General features: G+C 37.3%; 1 protein-coding gene across 3 annotated transcripts in view; it reads right to left on the bottom strand.

Annotated features, from left to right (window-relative positions):
- Nucleotides 1-2396: 2396 nt before the first annotated feature.
- The window catches only part of LOC137290481 (caspase activity and apoptosis inhibitor 1-like), a 205405-nt gene continuing 183549 nt past the window's right edge, over nucleotides 2397-24252 (bottom strand). For all 3 annotated transcript variants that reach the window (XM_067821450.1, XM_067821448.1, XM_067821449.1), the window contains 3 exons: nucleotides 6280-6352; nucleotides 5088-5142; nucleotides 2397-4637 (listed from right to left, as the gene is read on the bottom strand). In XM_067821450.1, the coding sequence (XP_067677551.1) occupies nucleotides 4212-4637; nucleotides 5088-5142; nucleotides 6280-6352 (554 nt within the window). In that variant the 3' untranslated portion in view covers nucleotides 2397-4211. The remainder of the gene's footprint in view (nucleotides 4638-5087; nucleotides 5143-6279; nucleotides 6353-24252) is intronic.

Raw genomic sequence — 24252 nt, 5'->3', positions numbered from 1 at the left:
TTGTAACCAAGACAGTAAATCAGTCAATGGGGACAAAAAATGTTTGATGGAGGTTACGCATGACTGATGTGATGGATATTGAAAATAGTGACAAAATGGTTACAAATGACAGATTACTGCTCTAACTGGGAAACAACAGTAGAAAACTGGCAACTGACAGTTTAAATGAGCTAATGAGGCAACAAATGTCTGACTGAGGTTTAAAAATGTCAGAAGTTGTAAATGGGTGACTGGTGATAGAAATGGTGCCTGATGTTGTAAATGATGGAGGATGGTAACCAACTGGGGAGTCAGCTGGGAATCTTAGGTTATAAACTGAGTGAAGCAAGAAATAAATTCACTGTAACTCCAAACTTGATTTACCCTTTCATAAGTTCTCCATACAGAATTCCTCCCATTATGTTTTCAATGTACTGAAACTCCCTCCTTTAGGCTATATCCATATGTATGATTATACTGACAAACTGGTGCTGTGAATTTCATAGATTAAAGATAAATAAACTTCTAACACTATTCAAACTAAGTGTAACACAGAAATGTATGGAATTTCATGAAACTGCTAAAAAATACTGATAAGAATTCCCACAGCACTGATCATCTTCCATCAATTTTACCATCCAACGTGACAAAGCGATTTCCAGATGTATACCTGTAGTTCCCCATTACCCTGGCAAGATTGTATCTATTGTATTGATTTTCAACAATAGGTATTAAAATGTCACTGGCTATCGGGCATGTTTGGAAGTGTTTCGAACACGATAAGTGAACTGCAACAGCTGAGCTCACTATCATCATTTACAAATAACTTTTCCATTACACGTGTCTCCATGCCCAAACAGAACTTGTGATTTATATGAACAGAAGCAGGACTTTGGGTGACTATGATGTCAGGCTAACGTAATAACACTGTCTGGACTTTTGAATGTTTAAAACATTAAGATTGAACTCACACCATGTTTTAGAGGTAGAAGTTGCTGGTATAATTTAACCATACACTACATGTATACCATTAGGAAGGTGTTATATATGATGACATGTAATAATTCTTGTTGCAATACACTCTCAAATGGGAATTTACAGCCCATTCTGAATGTGAATTTTAGCAAAGCTGTGAAGTAAAGCTGAGGCAGCTTTGGGTATACAGTGTACAATTAGGAAGAAAATATACATCAAAATAACATGGATCAGGTTGGAGAATCACCCGAATCAAGACTTGAAACAACAGATTCTAATGGGTTTTTTTCATGATAGGGATATAATTACTTCCTTTTGTAAAAGTTAATTAATCACTTATGTTGCTATTTTCCTTCTAAAATCTGTTATCTGTTATTCACAAGTTAGGACTCAGGGGCAGAACTGGTCCCTAGCATGAATTGCATGTTGTTTTCAGGATCCTGCATTTCACTTGGCTTATAATTACTTCTCCATATGTGACACGATTGGAAATTTGTTCCATGCTCTTCAAGCCAGCAACTGAATATCAAGGTTGAGCAATACTGTCCATATATATCTTGAACACAAACAGAGAAATGACCATCTAAGAAATTGCGTTCATGTTTTCATCAAAAGGTACATGAAAACATATACTGAACACATTCACTATATGTTATGTTTATACATATAATATATATGTGTATATATGTATATATAAGTTTCCATGGAAGCCTGATTACTCCACTAACCTGGGGGAACCAACTGCAAACCTTATGCTGATGATGTGCAAGAGGATCATGCATCAAATTGCTGAAAAGCATGTAAAAATATAGTCCACGTGAATAGCTGCATTTTTGTGTAAAGTTTTGTGAAGAATTCATCAATTTTCACTGATTTTGATCATTTATTGAACTCAATGATACAAATTTGTTGAACAACACATCTAAACAGTACCTTTAAACACTATGGAATATTTTGTAAAAATTAGATTAGAACAGTTGGCTGATGTAAGTGGGTATATTTACACTAGTGACTCTAAATTTTTGATGTGAAGTATACATTAGACTGCCATTGTAATCTTATTTCCACATCATGAAAGTCTTTTCCATTTCCTATTTGAGAATGTGCATATGACAGGTCCTTGCCTCAACTGTAAGTGTCTCTGTACAGAGGCATCAGGCTATGGCAATACATAACACTACAGGCTGGTGGGGTATAGCTGGGACACAGCTGATTCTGCCTTAGAATACATACATCAGCATACACTCTTGTATATTTATACATGAGATGTACTTTGAATTGTTTAAATTACATATCAATCATGTTTGTCGCTGTTTGCATGTCTATCAGTGCCAGTCCTGCTTCATACATGTGTCAAGATCTGTAACATTCTTTTTAAACATTATACATAGTTGTAATTTCTTTCTGAAATATAGGCTTGTATGAAATATAAAATACACATATAAATATATGATCTTTTTATTCATAAAATCTACATAAGAGAATTATTCAAAAGTCACTTTTGACTTTTAAACACATTTTCACAGTTTTAATGCATATAAAATATAAACTGTATCCCATGGGGTAAGTTAAACAAAGATGATATATAGACAACAATAAATTTCAACCTATCATTGTCAGAATGGTGAATAAACTGGTATCATTTAATGATGGAGATCAGCTTCTTCATATGTTAATATCATGTACATTTCAAAAGTAGCCCGACAGGGTCACATTAGAGGAGGACTGTAATACCCAATGTACATGCTCAAAAAGTGTTTCTCATACAATATTCGTCTCTAGTGCCAAAGGTAAAACATTATTGTCTGAAACAGTATCAATCAGTTGTTTAAAAAACATACACTTTGCTTCAGCAACTAGTGAATATTCATAAAAAATGATGAAACATACATGCATATTTACAGCACGATCATACGTCATTCCATATGAATTAAGACTTACTGAAGATAAACTTTATCTTCTTTTTCAGAAAATTACCTCAGAATGTAAACAAACTTGTATACCAACCCCTATGTGCACAAGATGTGCATTTTTTGTCATGTAAAAACACTTACTGGCTCTGTATAGCCACCAAAACATCACAAAGTCTTTACTGGAATGTAGGTCACTCGGTGTGTAAGATAAACATAGACGATTGCAAACACTTTTCTTAACTTCAATGGATGATAAAAACACACCCTACGGACATCAAACAGTTTAACCCATAGTTACATTTTCATGTTCTAAAAATGCTGAAGGCAGTATTGAAAAATGTGAGGACAAAGAAACATACAACTTTCATGTATTGTAATAAAGCCATCAATTAGGCATTTTAGATGTTGTTTTGTCACAATGGAAACACAAAACTCTAAGACACATTATGATCATAATGACATGACTGAGCGATTTAATAACTGATTGAGTGAACGGAGGATGTTTTTCACCCTTTGGTTTCATGACACAGCAAAATGCATATCATCTACACCATCAGAAAGAAGTGATTCTCAACATGATTTGGCTTGATTCAGGACAGGCATATGCATGAAACATTTCACTTGTTGAAAAAAAGTAAGGAACAAGGACAATGTGGGGAGAACAATCAGAATTCTAGCATTTAGGACAACTTTCTGTGAGGATGAGAAGAAACAAGACAACAAAAACAAAACTACCCATTTGTTTCCTTAGGAACCTTGCATGGTCAAACTATGTATTGTGCAAATCAGTCTTAAACTAGTATACAGATATATACTGTCACATCCAGTACTGCATCAGGCAATTTCAAGTTCTACTCTTGCACATACACCACCAACTCTTTAGTTGCCTCACTCCTTTAGAAACACATCCATTTGATAAAAATTACACAGCAATATACCTGACAGGAATCCAAAAGTCTAGTCAATTCATACTGTAAATATCACAAGGTATATTTGTAAGGCATATTATTTGCTACTAGTCAGAAGCAGAAGCATATGTCTTGATCACATCCCCAGTCTAATTAATGCCACAACCCAGACAGTCATCACATAACAATGTTGAGAAGAAACATGACATTTTGGCACACAATCACTTTATTCACAAAATATGACAAAGAGTGATGGGTCCATCAGACACGCTTCATCTTCCATCCTCACTCTTCCATTAGGATGAAATGGCAGTGACACTAAGTATGTCTATCCATAGTATGTCATGGCAGTTTTGTTAGACAGAACTTGTTAAATAGATGGACAGTTCTTGAAACACAAAAGCACATAACAGACTTTGTGTTCATCTAAAGATGGTCAGAGAGTAGTCTTGCTTTGGTGTTTCTTCAGCATGGCCTTGATGGCCCGTGCTCTCATCTCCAGTTCCAGGAGCTCCATCTGGTTCTTGGTCAGCACTGGGGTGATTATGTCACCAGCCTCTGATGCCTCTATCTTAGGCTTCACAGACTCAGTCAGCTCTTCCTCTAGATTTTTCACATCTTCAGGATCTGAGCTCTTCAGACTGCTAGCCTTGTCCTTGACTGATTCTACATCAACCTCTTCCTCCACTTCCTTATCATCTTCTTCCTGATCTTCACTGTTACCTTCGCCTTCAACTGATCCCTCTCCCTCCCCTATATCCTCTTCATCCTTTTCTTCTACAACTTCTTCCATCTCCTGATCACTGCCTTCATCTTGGGGAGGTGTTCTCCATTCACCTTCTGAATCTTCTTCAATATCCGTCTAGAAACAAACAGATGATTGGAATCAGAATGTCACTTAAATGATAAATAATAATAATGGCCATTTTTACCTCGCCTTTTCTACACACTCATTCATGCTAAAAGTGCTAACGCGTGATTACCCCCAATAACCCAAGTTGCCGGTAAGGCCCTAAAAGGTAATTAGTCAGATGACGTGTCCCATCCGTTACCCACTTTCTGCTGGGTGACAGAGGCAATTTTAAACAAACTAACTTGCCTAAGGTGAGACCACATGTGACACATGTGCATTGGTGTGGGGTAGGACTGTAGTCCTTGTGACTCTCAGGAGTCAAACAACCAGTCCATCCACGGACTGTTCGTGTTTCATGTTCGACATCACTTAACTATAACTGAGCTGAGACCTGAGCTCTATGCACAGGACCACACACCACCATAACTCATGATCTGTTACAGTTAACAACGACCTCACCTGCTCTTCATCTATAAGGATCATGTCCGCATTCAACATCTCAGTCTTCTCTTGGCTAAAAGAACACAAAAGATTTTCAAAACTACTCAAATGCAGCTCAACTCTACAGCATACTTTAAATTTGAATGATTTGAAATGATATATATATGGTACAAATATCAAACTAGAAAAACAGGTAAATACTAAAAATATTAAAAATAACCAATTCATCATAATTGATGAAGATCATTATAATCCATGACACATCTTCATTTTGAAAATGACAATTTCATTATGGAAGCTCTGGCTGCAATGACATTTTTTAATCTGACTGGAATGAAGTAAGTAACAATACTATGTTTTCAACTATGAAGGTCACTTAGTGTGTCTACTTCTATTAATTACATTTCATGATAACATGCTTCACAAAGCATGTAATGAAAGTATGTAATATGATCTGTCATTTTATATTTTAATCTAAATAATGTATGCATGAATGTAGGCTGTTTCAAACACTGTTGACATGTGACATGTAGCAAACAATGTTCAGGATTTTAAAGGAGCATGTAGTTTAAACTTAAGCTGGCTTAAGTATCTTCACTGTATTTGTCCCTGATGACACTGGGAGGAAAAGGTCCCCTGCATCACATGCTTGAGATAAGTGCACCCTTATTAGGATAATGCAGACTAACATGACCTAATCAGATGGAATATTTCTCATGTATTCAACCACTTCCATAGGTCACCTATTTAAGTCCTGTATGTCATAATGTTTCTAAACATTATCAAGGCAATCTGAATTTAACTATTTTTAAACTAGTCTTTGATCTACTTGTGCTTCAGTATTTCATTTGGTATGAAATACTGTAAGTTGTGTGGAGATTTACCATGTGGTTCACTTGATTAAGCAGATTTAGTTTAGGACAATAACTGATAAAATGTGCCACATATAATGTCCTGGGCCTCATTCCCTGGTGTGTAACCCTAGTCTATCACCAATCTTACTACCATGACAATTGAAAAGTTTCAGACCAATACCCAACGCTTGACATAAGTCTGACATGGACTGGATGGTAAGACTTTATATGTAACCTATGCTGGTTCAAGCTATCAACCATCGGTTTACAGGCTAACCTACAAACATCCTCAATGTATATGGAACAAGGCTGACTCCGAAGACAACAAACTGCTTGGCCTCTACTACATCACTTACTTGTCCTCCTGCTCCACCCCAGTCTGGGAGGTGGAGTCCGCTGCCTGCTGACTTGTTGCCTCTTCCACTCCATCTGTAATACATGACAATATATACTTATCTTCAAGCAGTCATCTGTCTTATCCCCAGGTAGCCAGCTACATCAGAATCTCAAAAGAAAACACATTACAACACACTATTACTTTCACCAGGGATCTGTTCATGACACATTGCATGGCAAGCATGGTTTGCTGAAGACCTATTCTAACCTGGATCTTCATGGGTCTCCAAAGATGATGGTATACAGACATGGTCAACACAATCACGATGTATTCATTTGATGTCAAGCAATATTTCCACAACAAGTTTCGTGATTCAAATTCCTCATCCATAGATTATCATATATACACGCAATTGTCTCAACCCCTTGGTAATATCTCCCAACATTTAGTAGGTGCAAATTTCTGGAAGAAAGCCTCCAAGTAACTGTAAAGTTACTGATCAGTATAATAATCAATACCCATCTTCAGCTTAAACAGGATTTTCATCCTTTAGATGTGATGGCCAGTTCATCAAATAAGATAAATTATAATCATTCCATTAAACTTGATAAAAATTCAGGTCACATACCCCAGACAGCTACATCTCTTGAATAAATACTCAGATGCCAAGACTGCACAAATCAGTTCCAATATTTCACATATGAGAACAATGCACACCAGTAAGATTTTAAGAGCGCAGATAAATTCTTGAAGATTAATGTATTGAAATACCTCAGCTCTTCATTTATAGCCTGTGTTTTGGTTAATCAGTCTCAGAAAGCTTTGTCTGCTGGTGTGTTCGCACTGTAATTTACATTTTTATTTATTGCATGGATGAACTTTCTGCAATTATATCGACTACCAAACTAGCTGTCTGGGTCACAGACAGTTTATTCCTCAATTATTTCAAAATGTTCAACTTCCTTGCACTGAAAAACTATTCATAACACATGGGACATAAAAACACTCTCTCACAGCTCATTTTCCAGCATGCCATTTTCTTCCCTACTGCTAAAATCAGTTTATGTTATACATCATTATAATTAATCAATTTCACTGATGTCTGTCAGATAATTTTCAAATTTATCAAACCATTTTAAGGGAGGCCACAGTTTAGCTAGGAAAAGCTCTGAATAGCAAATTCATTTCAATCGAATTTCACACCCAATATTTCAACATCTAAAGCATTTAAATTCCTTCATCTTTCCATTAGACTAAACATCAAAATAAGATAATATCCATGGGTTCAATTTGAAAGCGATTACATCCTGCAACATAAAAGGGCATTAATTGAGAATGCGCTAGAAAACTCTCAATACGAAATAAACACAAACGTCTTGAGCCTGTGGAATCATATAAGTTATTGCATTTCTAACACTTCAATTCATGAAAATTTCATAATCTTCATTTTATACTGCATGGCTTCGAAAATACACTATGATTACGATCACATCAGTGTTGTTTCTTTCAATTATTTCATTTATCGCGATTGAACGTAATCCACTTGACCGGCATCTAAAAGGAATGACGGCAACTTTGCCAATTCAAATACCTTTGATGTTACAGACTGCAATTGATAACTCCCACAAAGAAGATCTTAAATTTGATTTGCTACAGTTTCTATTTTCAGGAAGTGAAAATTGTGTTTTTTGTATTTCAACAATCAAAGATTATATCTGTATACATGCCATAACGAACAAACAATTTCTCCCAAGAGATAAATATTTGTGAATTTTCCATCCACTACCAGCATCCAATGAGAAGTCAGAACCATAATGATTCCTGTTTTCAACATGGCTGATTTTACAACCAGATTGAAATTATAATATAGGGTGTAAAACGAAATAAATGACGATGTTGTTGATTACAGATATCAATCTGCATTGGCAGGTAAATTTCCATTTCATATCAGGTGATGACAGATCAAGCCCTGTTTAAATGGAGTGTTTTGCCTGGAGCTGCCAGAGATAATATACTCCTCCAACAATTCTAAAGTCAGTCAGTGCTTCATTGGAATCAAAATTGATCTCATAATTACTCTGTCTTCCATTTTATAATCAAAACTTCATCGGGAATAATAGTTCACTTTCAATCAACGTGGTAGGTGCATTTGCGATCAATAATTTATTGTCGTTTTACATGAACAAATATGATGAAAGGACAGCTTTTAAATCAGAAAGTTATCTATTCATTATGTAAGCAGGTGTATGTTTGTAATCACAGTAGTGCATGGTTTCAATAAAGCTTTATGTATATTGATTTTATAGATGGTAAACATGCCAAATGAAGGGCTCCACAGTCATTATTTACTAACAAATATTAAATCTTTGAAATTTTGGTTCTGATGAAATAAAGAAGTTATGTCAAAGTGTCATTATACAGTTGGTTCCATGTGATAGAGCCAACAATAAACTTCACAACAAGGTGATTTAAAATGAGAGCCATAAAAAAAGTCTTGCCTCAAAGGTTTACAAAAGACCAGTCTTATAGCTGGATCAAGGATATTGTCTTGCAACTGATCCAGAATATGGAAATGAACTTCCATCATTTCATCAAACAAACTTTATCTGCACACATTGTCAATCCATTTATTTTTTTATTGAAGTACCCTGTTATCAAGCAATGAAAGCTTTGTGATGTAGGTCAACAGGTTTGTTTGAAATGAATTGTCGTTCTTGAGGCCATGATAACCCTGAACCTCAAATACTTCATTTCAAACTAAGAATCACAGAAAGCACAGGCTTCATTTCTGTGGGTGTGACATTTAGAGGTCTAATGACCAGCTGTAAGGACACAATTTTACAAATACCATGAAAAAAGTAGCTGTGCAACATCAGAAGGAAAAAACAACCACAGACAACACACGATCATAAAGACTATGCTGGTCCATTACCAATGGCGCTAATGTTTGGTATCAAGTATCTGCAGAACCTCACCATTACCTTACATTTAAAAAACTACAATTATAAATACACTGAAGTATAATTTGAAAGGATATGGAACTATCCACTGTAGGTCCATAAGCTTCAGATAAGATCTACACACAAAGATCAGTTGGTTATAATGTGAACTGCCTACTGGTATAACAATAAAGCAAGTTTCAGATTGTTGCACCACTAGGTGGTTTGAAATAGGTTCAGTTACCTTTCAGGCCACTCCTGGAATACTGTCAAGGTGCAAACATGAACTTCTCGTATAAGGACCAAGATGACTACAACCTGTGTTGAAGGGTGTGCATGAACTGTTACTGTTTATTGGTTGGCTGCTGTCAAGGCTATACATAACACAATTGTTCATCAGGGTTATTAATCATGTTTACACAGCCATGAACCATTAGTGCAAGTCTCACAGTATCAGTCTTATGTTCTTACGAGTTAGGACCAATAATCAGTCTCTTAAATGCTGCCTTTGAAAATTCATCTGAAAATCAATGTCATGAACTAGACCTGCTGATATACAAGAAGCTGTTTCATCTCGTTAAATTTTTAAGTAGCATGACAGAAATTAAGTTAAGACAAATCGTACACTGACACATATATTTCTCTGTGAATAAAACAATATCCCCATTACCATGAAATAAAGTATAGATTTTGAATTCTAAAATCAAGTACATCACAAATATATGCTTTGTTCTAAACAACAATCTAACATAATGCATTAAGAATATTTAGAAAACTTCTGGTAACTACAACAACAGCACAACAAAACTGGACACACATAATGGATGGTCATAAAATTGGAGGGCTGGTGTATGCGGGAGAAAATTCCACTTCATTTTGTTTCACCAATAGTGTTAGGGTCCTCACAACAAAATATCGGTAGCATATGAACACAATACAACTCTCCCTGTCCAGGAATAATCAATGCTTGTTGATATGGACTGTCAAACAAGTAGAGACAGTGCTGATAAAAACAGTTCCTAAGTCAGATGACTGCTAAATATTTTCATTGATTCTCAATCTTGGACATATTTCCTGCCTTCTGAAGTACATCCTCCCAAACATTACTGAAATAGCATCTCTGGCCACACTGCAATATGACCATTTTCCACTTGTTGAATTTCAGCTACAAACATCAAAGAAACTGATACTTCAGATTCCAAACACCACTGAAAATTCATCTGACCCTTACGTTCTTTTGAGCAATGTCTTTTACTTCTCTTTTGTCTAGACAAAAACAACATCCCACTTTTCTGATTTTTATTATCTTCAATCAACACTTTTATCTTTTATCCTGCCTCAGACGTCTGGAGTTTCAACAAAACAAAGCTCATAATTAGACCATATTCATTTCCGTCTTTTATGAACTAGTATAAAAACGGATATTTATCCCTGATAATAATCAGTTTTATTTTCTCTCCGATGTGATTATGCTATCAGCAGGACTGTAGGCAGATTTATAAACTAGAGGCAACAGCTTGGACTTAATTGTCAGTTAATAGGGTTTTCCTGAACCTACATAATCATGCCTAAAATGACAAAATATTTCCTTGCAAGAGAGACATATTACAAATAAAGCTATCAAATATGAATACATGAAATGGGAAAAGTCAGCTTACATCTAAGATGGAAGCATTTGCAAGGTGTATTCACATTACATACATAATTAATCCGATAAACAATGATGATTGTAGGACATGTTTAAGAGATGTAATGAAGGTTGTGGCATCATTATCTAGGCATGATGGTACAGTGTGTCTACAATGATTGGGTGCTGGTCATGCTTTAACCTTTTCAAGTTATGTCACACTTGACACGAGAGCATAAACTGAAGTACAACACACATGAAAGTTTGGCACATGAGCATAAACACAAGCCCAACAAACATAAACATAATGTAATTGTACATGTAAATCATTGATGTACATTCCACAACAGCAGTGTTTGGTCACAGTGGGTTGCCACAGATATCAATACAAGAGCGTCAAAACCATCATTACTGATACTATTCAAACATCAATGAACATTTTTAAAAGTTTCAAATCACTGATCATAGGTTCAAATCCTAAACCATTGACCATGTTTCTCAAATTCCAAATTAGATGGTCATATGTCAACCCTTTTGACGAAAATAAATAAAACTAACAGCCTTTTTTCCCCTTGTATCTAAAAGACATACAAAGCCACTTTAGCATTAACTCTAATCAACTCAGTTAGTTTTGGCTGGGCTACCATAAATTTCCTTTGATGATTATGTCTCCTAGCAAGGCAAGTCTCAAGTATTCCTGTAACGTATGCTGACCTTACTATCGACATACGTATTGCATCGTGACAAACTTACAGCCCTTGAGGTGAGTAATGAAAAAAGAACCAGACATTAAGGAAGGTCACACCACCAAGGTGACCAAATTCTATGTTCTGTGGCCATGATTTATCTTGTGGCTATTCTCATGATTCAAACCAGGCTCTGTCATTAGGCATCATTATCATAATTGTTAGTCTTCATTGGTCAACACCAAATTCCTGGGCTCCACGGAAGTATTAAAAACAACTCCTCCTGCACCTTGTGCCATCATGTAAACACATTACTGACCAAGGAAGTGTAAACATAACTCATTCCATCACTCTGTTTCCTATGTTTGTTCAAATGATACAGCATTTGAACAGTATACAGTATACGAAACTGTGCCCATATGTAAGGGAGCATGTAAGCTTATTACACATACTTACTGATGTATCATTGTGACTGTAGGACTTTGATGAAGTGGGTATTTATGAATACCTCAAGTGCATCATTAACCAAAAATTTCTTAAACAAGTGGTAACCAGAATAACTATTAAGATATATTTGTGTCCAGTGATTTATACATATATAAATTCAAGAGAACATAAACATTATATTGGTTGATAATTTCTTCAGGCCAGAAAGAACTTATGCTAACTTTATTTGAAGGAAAATCACATCATATTTCCTTCTGTGAACATTTGATAAAATAGGTCAGATATACTCTCTGACCAAACATTCATGCTTCAACAGTCATATATACACATGTTTTCAACTGTTTCTTGCAAATTTTTTAAAGGTTTAAAAGAAATGCTTCCACCTAAGATTATAACATATTTGAATTAAAATATGAAACCTGAATCCTATGTGGCAACAACCTTTCGCAAACTAAACACCTCTTGAAATGTGACTGTCATATTAGACAATGTCTTAACTTATTCCAGTGATCAAATATCAAATGATCATGCTTGTATGAAAAAATACTGTCCTGTATTTCAGGGAATTTGAATTTGTATTACATGGGATTAATCCAAATCCTTTTCTTAAAATGGCAAAACCCTTTTGGACAAAAGCAAAGTATTGTAAACTACATTTTTCAAACCTGTTTGATACAAGCACCTGTGATTATTCAAGACACAATTGTCCTGAATGAAAAAATAATGAAGCTTCTGGTTCATTGGTCTAGCAGTTCCAATGGAATTACCTTCAGTCCAGTAATCTCATCAAATACTATCCTATTTGATGAAGTTAGAACCTTCACAAAAAGACTCCATACAGCAAGCTTGAGATAGCAGACTCCAAGATGCACAAGTAGGACAGCAGTGAAGCTTTTAATGTTGATCATACCAACACTTGCCCACTACCAAGCTACCTGATGTAACCAACTATTGATCATACCAACACTTGCCCACCAGCAAGATACCAGGGGTAACCAACTATTGATCATACCAACACTTGCCCACCAGCAAGATACCAAAGGTAACCAACTATTGATCATACCAATACTTGCCCACCAGCAAGATACCAGGGGTAACCAACTTATCAACACTTTCCCACCACCAATGTACCAGAGATAACAAACTATTGATCATACCAACACTTTCCTATCACCAAGGTATCAAAGGTAATTAACCTCCAACTACTACTGATCATACCAACACTTCCCTACCACCATGGTACCTGAGGTAACTAACTATTGATCAAACCAACACTTCCCCCATCACCAAGGTGCCTGAGGTAACTCACTATTGATCACACCAACACTTGCCCACCAAGGTACCTGCTAACACTCCCCCAATACCAAAGTACCATAGGGAACCAACTACTGATCATACCAACACTTCCCAACCAAGGTACCAGAGGTAATTATTGATCATACCAATCTTTTCCCACCGCCAAAGGAACCAGAGGGAACCAACTATCAAACATACCAACTCATTCCCACCATCAAGGTACCAGAGATAACCAACTATTGATCACATCCACAATTTCTTATCACCAAGGTACCTGAGGTAACTAACTATTCATCATACCAGCAATTCGCCACCACCAAGGTACCAGAGGGAACCAACCACTGATCATATCGACACTTTCCTACCACCAATGTACCAGGAACAAGTAATTCACAGCAGAAGAGCCAGCACAGACTAGAAAACACTCAAAATGCCAGTGATAATCTGCTATCACAGCAACACCAGTGAAAACCCACTATAGCTAAATACTTATTTTCAAAGCTGATCCTTTATGGCATCCGAGCAGACCTGTTCCAACCAAAATATGCAAACATATTCCCGGAGAACATAAAATATTGTTGTTTATGGTCAAGCAGACATGGCTCTCTACATGTATAGCCATACAGAACACCCTCTGGTGGTCTATGTCTGCAATAATTCAACCCCCAACCCTCAGTGGACCTGAAATTCCAGCCGCATAGCATAGTTTAATATCCTGAGTAGCCTGCCTGCCCTGTGTTGGTGTTTCAATCACCCTGCGTCCACTTGCTATTATATTTTCTTGTACATGCGTGTTTTCTCCCCTCCTTGGTGGTCATTTGGGCCATTGATTTAGTCATTGTTTATGCTGTCTCAATCTGCCCCAGCAAGCATGCTGGCTTCCTAGCCCGGTCAAGTCATGAATATTTGACATCCTGGTCAGTCTATTTTACCAGAAAGAAGCTGAGCACACTAGGAGGTCTAGGATGTTCTTTGCATGGTAGACAGTGGACAAAACAGATCAGTGGTCAATACTGTCTGACTCTAATGATGGTCTGCTGTTTGTCATCCAGCACTGTGTGATCCTAGCACTTTTTTGTTTACCTAACATGATAACAATAGAACTCTTAAATAAGCATCTAAATGTGTGAAAAAGAAATACTGCCTAATGATTCATTTCACCTTTCTGTTTATAAGAACTGTCCTTTGGCAATTTAAGTTTTAAATCATAACTACTAATTTTCTCCAACTATCTGTCTCAAAAACAAATAATGAATGTGAATTAAGTTGGATATGTGACTTGTACATTATATGAATAATTCAGAAAACAAAATCTCATTGCTAAAATGTGAAATTTGCAAATCTACGAAAGTAATCAACTCAACAGTAACATGTTCAGATAGGTTGACAATGATAAAGATTAATTTGCAAAAACAAGCAATAACAAAATTAATCCTTGAGATAAAGCTCTGCTCTCATGCATAATAACCTGCTACTATAGTTTATTGTAAGTTGCTTAAGGAAAGCGAAGACAAAACCTCTTTATGGGTTAGTTGAGAGTGTATTGGGTGGTAATATGGGTGACATGCAGTTGTGTGAAAAGATAGGAGGATGGTGTGAAGATGGAATGGCTTGACGGGCAGTTGTGGGGACTCAGTGATGTAAGGGTTGTGAGGATGGTGAGGTAGGATGGGAGGTTTGTGTGAGGACCTGATAGTGTTGCAGGATGGGATTTGTTTTGGTGAAGAATGGGTGATGTGGTAGGATAGCAAGCTGCTATGAAGACCAGATGTGGTGTGGTAGAATGGGAGCTTGATGTGAGGACCAGGCAGTTGGGTGGAATGGGAGGATGTTGTAATGACCAGATTGTGTGGTAGGATGGGAGGTTATTGTGAGGACCAGATTGTGTGGTAGGATGGGAGGTTGGCGTGAGGACCAGATTGTGTGGTAGGATGGGGGGTTGGTGTGAGGACCAGATTGTGTGGTAGGATACGTTGGTGTGAGGACCAGATTGTGTGGTTGGATTGGAGGTGGTGTGAGGACCAGATTGTTTGGAAGGATGGAGGGTTGTTGTGAGGACCAGGTAGTTTGGTAGAATGGAAGGTTGGTGTGAGGACCAGATTGTGTGGTAGAATGGAGGGTTGGTGTGAGGACCAGATTGTATGGTAGAATGGAGGGTTGTTGTGAGGACCAGATTGTGTGGTAGAATGGGAGGTTGGTGTGAGGACCAGATTGTGTGGTAGAATGGGAGGTTGGTGTGAGGACCAGATTGTGTGGTAGGATACGTTGGTGTGAGGACCAGACTGTGTGGTAGGATGGGGGGTTGGTGTGAGGACCAGATTGTGTGGTAGGATTGGAGGTGGTGTGAGGACCAGATTGTGTGGTAGGATGGAGGGTTGTTGTGAGAACCAGGTAGTTTGGTAGAATGGAAGGTTGGTGTGAGGACCAGATTGTGTGGTAGAATGGAAGGTTGGTGTGAGGACCAGATTGTGTGGTAGGATGGGAGGTTGGTGTGAGGACCAGATTGTGTGGTAGGATACGTTGGTGTGAGGACCAGATTGTGTGGTAGGATACGTTGGTGTGAGGACCAGATTGTGTGGTAGGATTGGAGGTGGTGTGAGGACCAGATTGTGTGGTAGGATGGAGGGTTGGTGTGAGGACCAGATTGTGTGGTAGAATGGGAGGTTGGTATGAGGACCAGATTGTGTGGTAGGATGGGAGGTTGGCATGAGGACCAGATAGTGGGGTATGATGGAAGGTTGTTGTGAGGACCAGATTGTGTGGTTGATTGGAGGTTGGTGTGAGGACCAGATTGTATTGTAGGACAGGTTGATTTGAGGACCAGATTGTGTGGTAGAATGGGAGGTTGGTGTGAGGACCAGATTGTGTGGTAGGATTGAAGGTTGGTGTGAGGACCAGATTGTGTGGTAGGATGGGAGGTTAGTGTGAAGACCAGATTATGTGGTAGGATGGGAGGTTGGTGTGAGGACCAGATTGTGTGGTAGGATGGAAGGTTGGTGTGAGGACCAGAGTGTGTGGTAGGATGGGAGGTTAGTGTGAAGACCAGATTATGTGGTAGGATGGGAGGTTGGTGTGAGGACCAGATTGTGTGGTAGGATGGAAGGTTGGTGTGAGGACCAGATTGTGTGGTAGGATGGGAGGTTAGTGTGAAGACCAGATTATGTGGTAGGATGGGAGGTTGGTGTGAGGACCAGATTGTGTGGTAGGATAAGTTGGTGTGAGGACCAGATTGTGTGGTAGGATGGAAGGTTGGTGTGAGGACCAGATTGTGTGGTAGAATGGAAGGTTGGTGTGAGGACCAGATTGTGTGGTAGGATGGGAGGTTAGTGTGAAGACCAGATTATGTGGTAGGATGGGAGGTTGGTGTGAGGACCAGATTGTGTGGTAGGATAAGTTGGTGTGAGGACCAGATTGTGTGGTAGGATGGGAGGTTGCTGTGAGGACCCAATTGTGTGGTAGGATGGGAAGATGTTGTGAGGACCACATTGTGTGGTTGGATTGGAGGTGGTGTATGGATCAGATTGTGTGGGTGGATGGGAGGCTGTTGTGAGGACCAGGTAGTTTGGTAGAATGGGATGTTGGTGTTCAGACCAGATTGTGTGGTAGGATGGGAGGGTGGTATCAAGAATCCAACTGCATAAAGGTATGAAAGTGTGGTTGGAACATTTATTTCTCCCAAACCCTGCATTTATTTTTGTGAATTAATACCTAAATTAAAACAATACATAATTCTGTTGAAAAACCTTGGAATGATGATTTAGAAGGCTTAGCCATGGAATCAAAAATAGAAATGTTCAAAGGTAAGTTTGCTTTTACTCAAAACACATTTAACAACAAATTTCTTTCTAACAGCCATTGATGAAACAATACGCATAAACAAACCATGTTCATCTAAAATGGATTATGCCAACATCCGGTTACACTGACTGACACAACAGACTATGATATATATAGCAGGTGCATACATACTCCCATACTTTCTACCTAACATCCATTAGAGATGCTCAGATCAATACTCTCTGCACTGCACTAGTATACCTGTCATATATCCACATACCATTTACAGTCAGTGTGGTATTGTCGTTTACATTTCAAATTGAATTGACATCATTTAAAAAATACTGAACTTGGAACTTGGAATAAGGTCACCGAAAACCAATGAAAGGCACATAATGAAAGCTTCAACACTATTTCTGTGGTAATTCAAATGCAAAATCCCAACTTAAAATGAAACCAGCTGATACAGTGTATTTCTTTTCCAATGACACAAACTGGTTGTCTGTAACAAAACAAAACCCCATTTAATTCTATGGGCTCTCTGTAATCATGAACCTTTGAAAATATGGAATCATTACAAAACACATCCATAACATTGTTGAATAATTATGAGGTACCAGTATTGAAGAAGCAATTATTTCTCAGTGATGGAATTTGCTGGGTTAAAACTGCAGTCAATAAAAGCAATTCTTTTCCTTTCAAATCTAGTGCACAAGATTTTACACAAAAGCAAGAAAGACCATCAATATGAATATCAATTTTCCCATATGTCCATCATGCTATGACCACAACACAACCAGCCTCACATCAAGGCCGAAGCATGCTATAATGTGAGAATTTGACCCGAGATTATAATTATAACTCATTTCTATGGGAATTATAGGAACCATGACAACAACTGAAATGATCCAAGAGCATAGTTATTGATGGAGAGGAAATTGATTTTAGTATTAATGCTGTAGATGAGGCGATAATGCTCTGATATTGATATATAGAAATAGCCTCCCAACTCTGCTGCACAGTCAATCTTTATTTAAATGTTTAAAAGATTCATCATCTTCATTGTAATCCTCTCTAATGTACAGGATACGTAGATTACATCTACGTCGAGTGAGTCACCGGACAACTGATTTCATTCCAAACTCCAGGCGTAAGATTTTATTTTAGTGCATTATGAAATAAGTTTAAAATTGGCAGTAATACAGGGTTGATTGAGTTGCAGGTTGCGACCTGTATATTGACGATCATTTGAGGAGAAGAAAGGACTCTATTATTGGAAGCAAAGTAGGATTAGTTGACTACTCCGTCCCAGACAGCCAACACAAATAACATGCTTAGACATGATTACAGGAAATCTTGCACACTTAAAATTGAATTCCCGTCTCGTCGCTTTTCATTTATAAAATGCAGCTTCTTTTCCCTTTTAAACTGTCTGTTACAAACCTGTTAAAGCACAAGTACCTTTTTCAGTGTTGGTGAATGCATTCATGAATGTTTGGGGGACTAAGATATTTTCATGTTTCTTTTTATTACAATGATACTACCTGAAATGGTTCTTGTTAATAAACCCCATTGTAATTGATATTTTAGAAACTTTTATGAGCAGTAAATACATCTGTATTTTCCGGCTTAGAAAATAAACAGTTTCTGAAGCATATTTTTGGGATATTTCTCATAAATCTAATATTTCAGTTGCACTTCAGTTACAAAGCAATCAAATCTTCCACTTCTAAGCACACAAAAATCGATAGTTTTTATATCTTGTTTGAAATGTTTCCTCACGTGTTTGTGTCAAAATCCGTGCAACAGCAAGAACAAGTTCAAATCTGTTCTTTAACCCAAGCCGTGATCACATTTTATATTTACATGATATAGTTCAGGCATTATGAATTTTTTGGATGGAATTCAATGTCTGGTTTGCTTACATAGGCTGAGAACTGGCAAGAATCATCTCATACACATGAGTTTTGTCTCTGTTTAATGGAGACTATTATCCTGATTTACAAATTTACATCATAGTTTACCACTATACTAACAATCAAGAAGGCTTATCTGTCTATATGCACTGTAGCTCACCTGTACTGCTTTCAACCTGCAATGTTATTGACTGTCTGCTAACATAAATAAAACACATTTCAAAAACAGAACCACTGGAACAGTAACACTGAATTAACATTTACAATGTCATTTTTATAAGCCATGTGGTTTCCATGGAAACTTGAAAATAGAGATGCTCTATTGCGTTTAAACAAATTCCACAACAAAGGTCTTATGGTGATGAAAATGCAAACAAGGTTTTGTTTCTGTTTTCAGTTTGATTGTCATAAACATATAACAAACTTTCTTCTGTTTTGTTAGTTTGATATAAGCTGAGTAAATCAAGGTCAAGTCATGCCCTTTTATATAAATGCCCATATCTTTATTCTTCATCTGGAACAAAAAGATCAGACCCACTAAACGGCCATAAGTCTTGTATTTTAAAATGTACTCTTGTATTGTCCAAAATGGACATGGGTACACCTATAAACCATACCTGTAGCATGCTGGCCTATCATGGCAAAGGCCAGGATTTCAATCCTGGTGAATTTGATTTGGTGACCTGGGTCTCAAACTGTGTCTGACACTGTGTTGTGTCCCTTGGTAAGGCACTTCATCTACATTGCCCTCAGTTGACCCAGTTGTTTAAAGTGGGTACCTAAAAGGCGGATGTACAGACCTATATGATGGAAGCGGTTAGATGTGGCTTTAAATGTACAATTCCATCAGGGTAACAATGTAACAACAGAGAATAGCATTGTGTTGGATCCTAGGTGCAAATAATTATCATCATTATTATTAGGAACAAAACCAGATATATGTACAAGCATATCTTTAAACATCATTCAAAAGTAATCATCCACTGGACAAACACAATGGATAACACAAGAGATATGACGGTACATCAAAAGTGTCCTATGACCATGCTGATAAAGGAAATTACAAAAATTGGTCCTATCTTGACAGCATCTGTTGCTGATTGGAATCTGGTACAGGCAAACCACATGTGATAGTGAGAACATCATGAGAGAATCTTACCAACATCTAATTCTGATAGTTTTCTGATAGACATCTCAAGACACCAACCACATTTCTTCATTAACTTGTTTCTGGCATGCATGATGAACTGAAATGTGTGAACCTCTTCTCCCCATGAGGATTGTAAATAGTGAAAACTATCTTGCATATTAAGCTTTATCTCCTGTACCTAGTGACTTCACATTTGCTCCTATTACACAATTTCAATTGGAACTGGGAGCTTATGAATTACCAGCCTTTCAATAAAGAATAAATAGATAATTGGTTCTCATGACAACACTGAAAGAAAACCTACTTAATTTTAAAATGTGGACAGTCTGGCGATATTGTAGCCTTGATGAGCTTCAGAATTCATGCCCATGAGGGTGAACAACAAGCTGACTGATATGAATATGTGAAACGCAAAACCTCCTTCAGATTTGGGGGAGAACCCTGATACAGACAGTAGTCATTATGTTCTCAACGGCATACAGGCTTACAAATGTATCTTTTGTATGCAGAGTTCCATTTCCAATCAAATAAAATCCAACACTGAGTTCATCAGCATTGAGAGGGAGCCTTGGAGAATAGTTGTGCATCATATTCCATTATTAAATTTCTGAGCAAAACTGACAAGGCAAACAAAGTTAGAATGGTTTCCAAATATTTTACGATCTTCATCACCCAGAGTCTTGTGTAAATATTCATAGAAAGCAAATTTTTCTTTTATGTTGTATTGATTGTGACAGACCTTTGAAAAACCATTTCAACAGGTTTGAGTATCAGTAACAAAGAATGCAAGAAATGTTCAGGCACTGAGCTGAGTTGCTGTCACACAAGCCTTACTTGGGACTCACCTGCCTTCTCAGTAACACAACTTGCAACTCACAGTCCAAAGTGATAAGGATGAAGTTCAAAATTAAAAAATAAATCCCAATATGGTCAAATTACTAAAGCTTAAAGTTGATAACTCTGGGTCCTTGGAAAAAATTCCCCAAGATCTGTCAAATTTGGGACCCAAATTCAAACTGCTTCTTGAATAACAGCTAAGTTAGCGTGGACTGTATTCTTCTCTTGAGGAAAAATCTGGATACATGTGCCCAAAGTAGATTGGATCTTAAACTGTAGACAACAGTACGTTCACTGTTTAAAAGAAATTGTTCACAGCACAAGAACATGTTTTTGATGGTGCATGGATCGATTAATATCTAATGGTGTCATGAAATCTTGCCAGGTCAGAGCTAAAACTTGTCTTCTAAGGTGGTTGTCACATCAAGTGCAATCAATACTAGTCAGTGAGTATGATGGCATTCAATGGTCACTGTATAGTTACAGGCACTGCCCACTGTATGCCTTTACACTCGCATCACACCAGGTTTGGGTGGTCAAATGAAGAAATAAAATGTCATGCTTATATGATGTTTTCGCTCTCTTTATCATATTGACTAAGTCTGTATGAGAACTGTAGCAAAAATGATTCATCTGCGGATAAACAGAATTATATCCTTTCTAGAGGAGAGCAAACAATCTGAATGCAAAACAAAGTCTGAATGCCTTTCTAATGTCTTGTTTCATTCTTTGAGCTCTCTGTTTAAACACATACATCTCATGATGAAGCCTTTGGTTGCCATGCAGTATCCAACAAAGGCAAGCTATTATACATGCCAAACAGCCTGTAATATCATTCTAATTAAAGTTTCGCAAGCTTGCAAATCAGCAAGTAGATATATGTAATAGCTTAGGATGCGTAGGACATATCGTCTTGATTAATAACCACTGAGTCCACTAAATAATTCACAAACGAGCTTCACTAACGTGATAAAATGATCAAAATAATACAAAGTTGACTCATCTTGAATATCTGTAGCCCCATTGAAATGAGATACTCAAATCTGACATGAAAGTTGCTAATTAATCAAGATACTCAAACCCTCACGGATCTGGTTTATTGGTGGACATTTGTATTTGGTGGTAGGATATATTTACAACATGAACATTAACTGCCTTGCTGCAATTGCTCGATCAAAATGAATTTATCATTTTAATGGCCCAACACAAACACATTTATTGTGGGACTGGACCCAAGACAAATGAAATATATGTTATAAACTTGGCATAAATTTCATTACTGTGGTCATTTCTTTATTATGCAGTCATCTAGTGTCTGTGATGCCTAAGCAGTCGTATACATGATCTAAAGTCCCTCCTGTCTCCCTGGCCCAGGGTGTAGTGGTTATACAGCAACCTAGCAGTGCTAAAATAGAAGTTTGAGCAATAATTATGACTTAAAAGAGCTATATGATCCAAGAAGTTTCAGTAATCTCATACAGATGACGGAAACCTGGAGGCTCTGATGGTCGAGCAGCAAAATGATAAGGTCATAATTTAGTGTTGGGAGCTAAAATACTCTGCCTTGATATTCCCAACACTTGAGCTGTGTTCAATATCAATTTCGATATGAAGGGTCAGATTTGCAAAGGAGAAAATATTGGCGTATATGTATGCCAAAATGGCTTACTATTTTATAAACATACTGATGCATCCGGTTTTTACTTAAGATCCATGTCCTGAAACATTAAAGAAGGTGCTGCAGGCTGTTTGGTATTACACCTCCTCATCTTGTTACAGCTTTTCATAACAAGTGTCTCTAATGAAGAACTGTGTCCCACGTGAGGGCTCCTGCTGCAGGGGTAGGCTGGCCCAAAATGCAGCTTTATCTTTCTTGCATGAAAATCGACATATCAAAAGCTATGCTTTCAGTGGGTGTATGGACAATGTTGGGCTGTAATGATACACTGTCATGATGATATCCTGCAATACACAAGTCTTGACACTTGACATGCTAATGCTTTCGATTCCATCATCAAAGGAACTGATTACATTAAACTGGTAAGTGCCAGAAAGAATGGTACTCAGAACACACTTTCTCTGCTTGGAAACACGTCCAGTACATTTATCCACGTTCTCAATTGATAAGAGGCCTCATGACAAAACACGCAGGCCACCAAGGATTACATGCAATGCTTCCAAACACTCACTATTACACACCATCACTCCCAGACTCAAAGTTTCTGTCAAGGTTCCAAAGGTTACCGACATAGTCTTATCTGAGTGAGTGAGTGAGTGAGTGAGTGAGAATAGAATGAATGAGTGAGGTTTTTACCATGTCCACTAGAATCCATGTCCTTCTGGAATCTGTGGAAGGTTAAGGCAAGTGCTGAGGGAGACAAGACAGGTGGTATCTATAATAACCTCAAATGATAATTGTTTCAACCAATAAGAGGTAATGTGAACAAGAATAAGTGTTAAAGTATCATCTGTTTTTAGCTGAAGGAGTTTATCAAATTTTCCTGGCCCATTTTCAAATCTACTGCAACTGGATATTCTTGTCCAAGATCAATGAAAAACTGTTGATATTTGAACTTATCAAAAATATATTACCATTGGGCCATGGACAATTGAAATGCATCAATAGTTCTGTCATAACATCTCTTCTAACAATACTTTCAGTTTATCCAGGCTCACTCTCTTTTGAGAAGACTAAGATAGCAATATCTGCTACAGATGACATCAATACATTCAATGAACTCTACTAAGCTCCTATCGAGCTTGTGTGTCTAGTTGGGTATAATCCATGGTGGGCATCCAAGGGAGATAAAACCAGTTCCCAACACATAACCTGAAATAACCTTCCACATGTCCTTATCCACCATGGATTAGTCGATTTTTCAAAACTCTCCTTGATGTGTGAAATTAACATTGTACTTTACATATATATATACGTCTTCTAATTCAGAATCAACAAAAATCAATATGATAATGATTATTGTAGAACAATTTCATTACAAACAATAAAGCATTCTATATAGACTGATTCAACCAGCTCAATGGCAGGTTAAAATATAAACACATTCATACTTCAGGATGATAGGAGGATAAATATTGCAGCTCACTCTTCTGACAATTTGTTTCTCTGCTGACCTTCACTTGACAGCAAACATTTAATAAACATTTCTGTCATTTATCTCCCACATTTTTGTAACGGGATACAAAATCTGGCACCATGAAACAGGGAGCTCCTAGTACTGTAAAGTGACTGTGTAATAATTCCAAACAGTGTATTACTGACTGATTGTGAGACAACACAAAAAATGATACCAGATGCT

The sequence above is a fragment of the Haliotis asinina genome, chromosome 7 (genome assembly GCF_037392515.1).
Source record: "Haliotis asinina isolate JCU_RB_2024 chromosome 7, JCU_Hal_asi_v2, whole genome shotgun sequence".
NCBI classification, from domain to species: domain Eukaryota; kingdom Metazoa; phylum Mollusca; class Gastropoda; order Lepetellida; family Haliotidae; genus Haliotis; species Haliotis asinina.
The sequence above is the reverse complement of the archived record's forward strand: the minus strand, read 5'-3'. Positions and strand labels throughout refer to the sequence as shown.